The 8,670-nt window shown below is 38.7% G+C and overlaps 3 protein-coding genes across 3 annotated transcripts in view; 1 reads left to right on the forward strand and 2 right to left on the reverse strand.

Annotated features, from left to right (window-relative positions):
• LOC145972363 (uncharacterized) overlaps window positions 1–131 on the forward strand; it is a 72,446-nt gene extending 72,315 nt beyond the window's left edge. The window contains exon 17 of the mRNA XM_083100921.1: window positions 34–131. Coding sequence (XP_082957047.1) covers window positions 34–131 — 98 coding nt within the window. The remainder of the gene's footprint in view (window positions 1–33) is intronic.
• A 2,312-nt stretch (window positions 132–2,443) lies between these two features.
• Window positions 2,444–3,019, reverse strand: LOC145972365 (uncharacterized). Its single transcript, XM_083100922.1, has one exon. It carries the CDS (start codon window positions 3,017–3,019, stop codon window positions 2,444–2,446), a length of 576 nt encoding a protein of 191 aa, XP_082957048.1.
• A 1,995-nt stretch (window positions 3,020–5,014) lies between these two features.
• Window positions 5,015–7,896, reverse strand: LOC145972366 (glyceraldehyde-3-phosphate dehydrogenase-like). Its single transcript, XM_083100923.1, is given in 4 exon segments — window positions 5,015–5,020; window positions 5,184–5,406; window positions 5,488–5,664; window positions 7,292–7,896. Coding segments are annotated over 4 exon segments (1,011 nt in total).
• Window positions 7,897–8,670: the final 774 nt, after the last annotated feature.

Below are 8,670 nucleotides of genomic sequence, written 5' to 3' on the forward strand. Positions count from 1 at the left end.
GCGAGTTGGAGATGCAAGTTGCATCGTTGCAAGTATCGCAGAGAGAAATTATTATCACACATAATATTTTCCAATTGATTTTTTTTTTTATAAAAGTTTATATGTTGTTTAAAAAAGAAAATATAACATAAACAAATATAACAAAAACAAATTTTACATATTTTTATCTCAATTTTTATCTAAATTTTTCCATTCTTGACCAATATGTACGCTTTTTTATTAAAAAAAAATTTCTTGAAAAAAATAATTGTAATAAAATAATATTTAAATTTATTTTAATAGAATTGTATTTTGTTATTATTATTTTGTATTAATGTATGACGTACATCTTGTTGCTTAACGGAAACCGCGAGAAGGTGGTGGTCTCTTCCACTGCGCTATGAAATTTGATATCAAATTGTCAGCAGAAATCGGGTAGAGCCTGCTGATGTAACTGACGGCACATTGATGGCAGAAACCGAACAGGATCTGTGCGGCGCAATTTTGACAGCAGATTGATAACAAAAACCGAGCAGGATCTGCGCAATGAAATTTGATGTCAAATTATCGGCAAAAATCAAGTAAAGCCTGCAGATATAACTGCGGCAGATTGATGGCAGAAATTTAACAGGATCTGTGCGGCGCAATTTGATAGCAAATTGATAACAAAAATCGAGCAGGATCTGCGCACACAATCTCTGATAGCAGATTGACGGCAGAAACGGAACAGAGTTTGCATGATTCGATAGTTCCTTCGCTTACCGCTATGTGAGCTGTACTTTCTCGTAATCTAATTTCTATCAGAAATATATATAAAGTCGCGAATATGAATAAAAGACCAAAAATATAATAATTATCATTTTAATTCCTATTACTTTAATTTCTGATATCTGATACAAGCAGATGAGATTCAGAATATTAAACTGATTGGAACCAATATGATAAATGGAACATTATTCATGTACTGCCTATTTGAGGCATAAAGCAAGAATTTAATTCTAAATAAATTACATCTTAAGTTTTACAAGTTACATTTACTTTTATCATTTACTTTATTTTAATTTAATTAAATTAAATTAGTCCTTCGCTATATGAGATATAACTACGATATAACATATATTACATTAACATATAATACGATATAACATATGACATATATGTCATTTTAGAAGAAAGTTGTAATTAACTTGCCAATAATATTCTTATTTAGCACCTGTAATAATCAATTTTGTTGCATTTATATAACATTAATAAAAGTAAGCGCAAATCTTGTGCAGTTTCTGCTGTCAATTTGCCATCAGGTTGTATGCGCAGATTCTGTTCGTTTTCTGCTGGCAATCTAACATCAAATTGCATCGCGCAGATCTTGCTCAGTTTTTGCCGATAGTTTGTTGACAGGTTATGTTTTACAGACTCTGTCGCCAAAACAAAAGCTTAATGCAGACACAGATAGCTACGGTTCTGGTGTGGGATTCTGATCGAATTTGCTGCCAATCTGCTGCCAACCTGCTAACATTTTGCTTATTGGGTTGTTAAAGCCTTTTACATACCGTATAACCATATACGCACGATGTGAACGCCGCTTGAGGGACAAACTCGCTTTGCTTGTGTGCGTGCGAGCATACGTACGTGAGACTGGAGAAAATCCGGGAGAACGTAAAATGTCACAATTTTGATATGCGATCATCATTTCTCGGGATTGATTGCACCGATTTTATTCAAACTGGTCGCAATCGAAAGCTTGTATCCACATTATATAATAAAAGTGCCGTTAGATTTTTTCTTAAGATCTTAGTTTCTGAAATATCTTAATCGAAAGTTTATATGATGTGAAATTCCGGATAAGCTACTTAGCGCTGCGTCAATCGAGAGCAGTGACTCTCAATGCTCGGATCCTGTTTTTTATGTACTTGGCGTTACGACGCTACCGCGTCGCTTGATGTGTACAACATAATATTTGAAAAACGAAAATATACATAAAAACCTTATTAATATTTCTTACAATAGTATTATATATGTATTTATTCTTAATATAAATGTGTAAGATATGCATTACATAAAAATATATGAAATATAAAAATACAAAAATCTTTATTAATATTTCATTTAATGGTATAATACACACACACACACACACACACACACATACACAAATGTATTCATTAACACATTTTTAATAAATTTATATTTTTAATTGTAGAAAGAAACATTTATTTATACGTCTTTCCTTGCGCTCCCATCCTTTGGCATCTCTCTCTCTCGCGCGCTAGTTGTAAGTCTCGCGATATCTTCGTTGCGCTCTCTCTCTCGCGCGTTAATCATAAGTCTCGCGATATCTTCGGCATGCGTCATTGTTCTTTCGCGCTATCTCTTTCTCTCTCGCGCTTAGATAGAATAAGTATAGTAATCTCTCTCTCGCACGCGCTATGATACAAAAATGTACACGGTTAAATAATTTTATATTTTATAAAGTCATCCTATAATGTCCCCACGGTAGCGTATCGGTGGCTTCAGGTACGATATACCGCTTGTCATCGTACGGGCTCAGAGCAATTTTCGTCTCGCGGACGGTATACACTTCGTGCAATTTAGATCTTATACAGGACTGTTGTCGCGTCATTTCGATCTCATCGTGCAAACACCGCGTATAATCGTCGAACGTTATATTACGCGCTACGACATTACTTTTGACGCCTTTTGCCTTTTTTGTGTCTTTCATACCATCGACTCGTAATGCGTACATTTTTGCTCTAAGCCCGACGAATTCAGTCATTATCGCACCGTTATTTTCATCCTTCATCAAGTCCGGCACTTTTTTATTCACGAGCGGTACACCGTACACATTGTCCGCGGCATAATCGCTCGTGTCGAATCTAGCGATATCGCGCTTCATGTTCTCGTACACATCGATGCACTCGACGTGATATATTAGACTATCTGTGTCGGTGTACATGATCTTACATTTGTCGCGATACAGAGGAAACATGTACTCGTGGTGAAATTCGTACAGACACTCTTTCGATATGTCGAGTATGCACATACCGACGTGTGTAGATTGGTTTATAAAATTTTACTTCCAATTTGCGCAATTCTACGGCGATTAAGTTTTCCGAAAAAAACGCTTCGACTATGGAAATTTGGTTTGGCGATCATCGCTTCTGCGCCGTATCGTCCGTCCCACTTTGTCAATAATTTTACATCGACGCGATTACGCACATTTTCCATCGTTTTGCCAAATACCGCATTGTTCATTAATTTGTATAAATTTTTTTCAAAATCGTTTTTCGCGAGTGTTCTAAACTGTGTATTTAATTCGATATAACTGCGAAGCCACAGAGATTGCGTAAATTGCAATACGCGATGTATTTTTGTAACGCGAAGGCCGTGTCGCGTACATTGCTGTAGGTTGCGGTAGTTTATCACGTAACGAGCGGGATCCGTTAGCGCACGGTGCGATAGCGCACCAACCCGATAGCACACGAAAAATTGAACACAATTCCCGATAGCCCACGTCCCTTTAGCACACATCCCGATAGCACACAAAGTAAATCGCGCACAATCCCGATAGCACACCAATGAGAAAGTACACGCACAGACTGCACCTCCGCCCCCCGCCCCCCGCCCCCCACCCCGTTGCAAACCCATGTGGAACCTTGTGTGCTATCGGGACGTGTGCTAAAGGGACGTAGGCTATCGGGAATTGTGTTCAATTTTTCGTGTGCTATCGGGTTGATGCGCTATCGCACCGTGCCCTAACGGGACCCTCCCTCACGTAACGCTTCTTATCGTATAACGTTGCAAGAAGCTTGTCTTGCCGCTTGCCGGGCGGCTTGTCGCGTGTCGGGCAAAACGGTAGGTCAGTGTGCGTATCGTGAAGATGTTGCGGGTATTCGAGATCTACCTCGAGGATATAACCCGTAGGCGAATCTAGCGCGATAGACGATGCTTCAAAATTCGACGCGTCATCGACCCATCGAAAATCGGCGTAAGGCAACGGTTGACACATTGCTCATCCGTACAAATTATTAACGTCAAAATACATTAAGTACGACGATGATTTCGATGGATCGTACGACTCCATGTACTTGTTATTAGCACGCGCGTATCTGTTGGAGCACTGACTCAGACCACCGCGTATACCGCGTTCGATAAACATGACCATGTCGATGTCGGTAAGTAATTCGAACGTAATCTTTGTATGCTTTAACATGGCATCCCACGTGTATCCGGAAAGAGTATAATAATACGCGGGGTCAAGTTCGTAACTTTTGGTGCAACTATTGCGAAAGTTTTCAAAAATATCTCCTAATAACAAGACGTCGATTTTGAGATACAAATCGCTATATTCGCCTAGCGTTCGAATTGAGAATCGCGTCCAGATGTTCTCGGCGTGCACGTAATCGCTCTCGGATATAGTTTCGCCAGTCAAAGAACTGTAAAACGATTCGCGCGGTGGTAAACACGTATCTTGCAACCTGTCCACAGAGTCGACGTATTCGTACGGAAAGACGCCTTTCCGTGTTAATAAACTGAAATTTTCTGCAGATAAATTTTGAAATTCTGATTTTAAAATTTTGAGTTTGTCTTTGTCTAGATAAGATGCTAATTTGTCGAGACTTGCCGTAAGAAATTTATACGAATCGATAAAACTTAATTTTATATAATTTTTCCAATTGTCTTGTGCGAGTTTTTGTAACAGTTTTCTTGTAACAGTTTTGTTACAGTAGTCTTGTAACAATTTTTGTAAACGATATATACTTTTCCTTGATTATTGGAAGTAATTCGATTTCCCCTTCGAACGCCGTAGCTATATCCTCGATAATGAAATGTGCGTCGTAACCGGATAAATTGTGAAAGACTATGGGAATATATAATGATTTTTTGTAATTTAGATTGCAATTTGAGTGCGCGGGACCCCTATATCGCCCGGTCAAATGACAATGATCGCGTACACGTGTATCGTCTTCTTGCGTAAATGGTTTTTCACATATATGACAATGCGTTGCGCTGTGAAATTTTTCCCACTCTTCGAACATTAAATCTACCATGGGGACATTTGTAGTCATTAAAATAGTCTTAACGCGAATTGCTAAATTTTTAAGTTCTTCGGCGAACCACAAAACGCAATCGGCGCTACGGCGAGAATTATAAACAGATAACGAGTCGTCGTACGAACAATGCATATAATACGCTATACTAAATACCCGATGGTGTTGGTACAAATTTTGCTGTTCTTCCTCCATCTTGATCAAAACGCATTCCAAGTCGGCGTATACGATGAATGGAAGCCGCTCTTTCCTATTGTAGTTGTTGAACTCGAACCACTTGTCTTTATCGCTCGGCAATCGGATAGCGCAGTCGTTCATCTCTCGACAGTCGACCGTATGTGACTGCAGATTGTCGTTCGAACTAAAGTAGTGTAAACATCTGTAAAAAAAATATTTAAATTAAAGGTTTATGCAATGCATTATATTTTATAATTACATAAATTATTTAAATTATACGTACCGATCACAGATATATTTCTTGTGATCCTTTTTACTCAACTGTGAACTGACAAGTCGCGATAGATTTTTGATCCATGCGAAATGTCCGTTGTTGCTGTCTTCCACGTACAAGTTGACGTGTTTATCCCGTTTCTGCTCCGAAAGACGTATCGGGACAATGCTGTTCTCTTTCTCGATGCTATACACGTTGATCGAGATATTATTTGCAAGTTCAAATTTTTTAATTTGATTCACAGTCACTGGAAACTCAATGTCCCGGAGATTCAACACTGTCGCGTAATGCGGGTACGATGATTCCCGTTCCGCATTCCTTTCTGCGGGATATAGAGCGGCGACCACTGCCCACGCGAAACACGCATTGTCTTTAGATTGCACGTTAACCACCGCTCTCTTCGTCGTAATCTCCCGTGGCAATTTAATGTGACATCCCGCGCGCATAGGATTATATTTATTTACATTAACAGTCAAATTCTGTATTCGCGACAATGCCCAGCCACTATCGCGTTCCTGAAATTCTTCTAGCAATGCTAGGGTGTGCTCGATAACGCAACGCTCGTACCACTCGTGTAAATCAGACGTGCGAAAGAGTTCACAGTTTGTCGTATTGATACTTTTATTTGCACGCTTATCACCCGACACAAATTCACCGTTGAATATAGTGTTCACTTTTATACTGTTGTGTCTTTTTATAACGTCTTGCACGTGCTCGAGCACGATGTCTTTGGCATCCTCGAGAAATTGACGAGGTTCGATATAGTTTGCGTTAATCACAGCACTGGTCAGAATACGGCTATCGAACGCGGTATCGATCTCTCGTCAAACGAGTCTTTCCGCGTTATTGTCGCCGCTGTAATCACCACCACTGGGTATAAACCGTCTCTGCAATCGAGTCTTTGCACCTTCGAGTCGCGCGATTTTAGCCACCAGAGATTGTCTATTTCCGATCGAGAGCCGCGGACGCTTGACACGACTGCGTTCTTCGAGCTGTTTGATAAATTCCTCGCAACGCTGCAGCCATGCAAAATACTCGCCCAAGGTGGCAATTTGGCGGGACTGCTCCACCAGGTCGCGTTCAGTCTCCTCGATGTTTTCCATTTTCTTCCTGTTTTTTTTCACACTTTTAAAACACACGTCACAGTTTTCTACGGAGCACTTGTGTCGATGGGCGTTCAAATCACGTACTATGATTTGATGCGCTTCAATCCTCCTTATATATATTTCGTCCTTTCTTATCTTTGTGAGCGGAGGAAGCAAGGGCGCAAAGCAGCCGAACATCGGCGCTGATATGCATTGCATTCCTTCCGAGAAAAAATCGTGGAAGATGATTCTGGGGGGCGCCATTTGTTTATATTGTTTATAAATTCGCGCGACGCGTAATTTAATGCGAGAGATAAGAATACGTCCAACGGAAAAAATCTAGAATTACTTATATTGGGGTGAGGGGGGTGAGGGGGGGTACCGCGAGAGCTGTTATTTATATTGGGGGTGAGGGAGGGTGGGGGGTGTACCGGGGAGAGCTATTTTGTTTGCGAAAACATGTCCCGACGCGTTAGGGTATGTAATACAATATTGCTTGATAAAATACCGCTGTTTATATTGTTTATCAACTGGGTATGTAATATAATATTGCTTATACTTGCGATAAAACATCCAACACACGCCGAAACAAGCATCCCCCGCCCCGCAGCCCTCCGCACCACCGAAATCCCTTCCGTCCCGCGTGACGTCATTCCCCCGCGCCACCGAAATCCCCCTCGCGCCTCACCCCCCCTGAGAGGACCAGGGTTAGAACCGGCCTTGTATACCTACTATAAGCACCACGTCCATTTCTCCAATCTTTATGTACTGGAGAATCCACGGTTTTTTGAGCAGCGGTAGTAGCATGAACAGTAGTCATAATACCTTCAATAATACCAAAGTGATCATTAATAATTTTGGCTAGTGGAGCTAAACAATTAGTAGTACAAGACGCATTAGATACTATTTTTCCTCCGTTATAGAGATGGTGATTCACTCCCATAACAAACATCGGGGTATTATCCTTTGGTGGGGCCGTTAATACTACTTTATGTGCTCCAGCAAATATATGGCCGTAAGCGCTTTCTTTGGTTAAGAAAATACCTGTAGCTTCAGCGACATCAACCTCAAAATTTTTCCAATATAAATTCATTGGATCCTTTTCAGAGATATAGTAAATAACCTTATTATTAATTATCTAATGATGATTGTGTACATTGATTGTTTCTTTAAATCGACCATGAGTAGAATCATATTTCAACATATATGCAATATGTTCAATGCTCAATAAATCATTAATAGCAACAACATCTACGTCTGTACGTTCTTGTGCGGCTCTAAAAATAACACGACCGATCCTGCCAAATCCATTAATATCTATTTTAATAGCCATATATTCTACGCTCCTGTTTTAATCTTGACTATGTTTAATGTCAGGCAAACTTTGATTAAAAACTTGTATGGATATAGTTTCTTATAAAAGCATATAATATATATATAATTTTACATACATATTAATATACAGGGTTTAGCAAAAGTGTGGAAACCCCTTAATATTTCGAAAAATACGCATTTAAAAAAAAAATGTTTCATACAAAAGTTATAGGGTTTTATGTGGCGCATTACACAGTAACATTATTATGATCTCGAATAGCGTTGTCAAGGTTATGTGAAGGTCACCTCCAACTTTTTAAATGGGATACCCTATATGCTTTTGCAGCGCAGTTAGTTTTCATTAAGTACTTTCCGAGTTATGAGGCTTGAAATCATTTCTTAATTTTACATAAACCATAAAATATCTTGTAAAATATTCATTTTTCGATTATCTTATCTTAATACTTTTATGTACAAAATAATGAGAGGAATCAATTGGTGTAAAGAAAAAACATAGTTATTTTTAAGAAAAAATATGTAATTTGCAATTAACAATTACATATTTTTTCTTAAAAACAACTATGTGTTTTCTTTACACTAATTGATTCCTCTCATTATTTTGTACATAAAAGTATTAAGGTAAGATAATCGAAAAATGAATATTTTACAAGATATTTTATGGTTTATGTAAAATTAAGAAATGATTTGAAGCCTCATAACTCGGAAAGTACTTAATGAAAACTAACTTAATTATAGTGTTTTGGAAAGCTCTCGAGATAAGCTACAAGAATAT

Source organism: Camponotus vicinus, unplaced genomic scaffold, assembly GCF_025532165.1.
Source record: "Camponotus vicinus isolate PSW18456_S1 unplaced genomic scaffold, iyCamVici1.0 SCAF_5, whole genome shotgun sequence".
NCBI lineage: Eukaryota > Metazoa > Arthropoda > Insecta > Hymenoptera > Formicidae > Camponotus > Camponotus vicinus.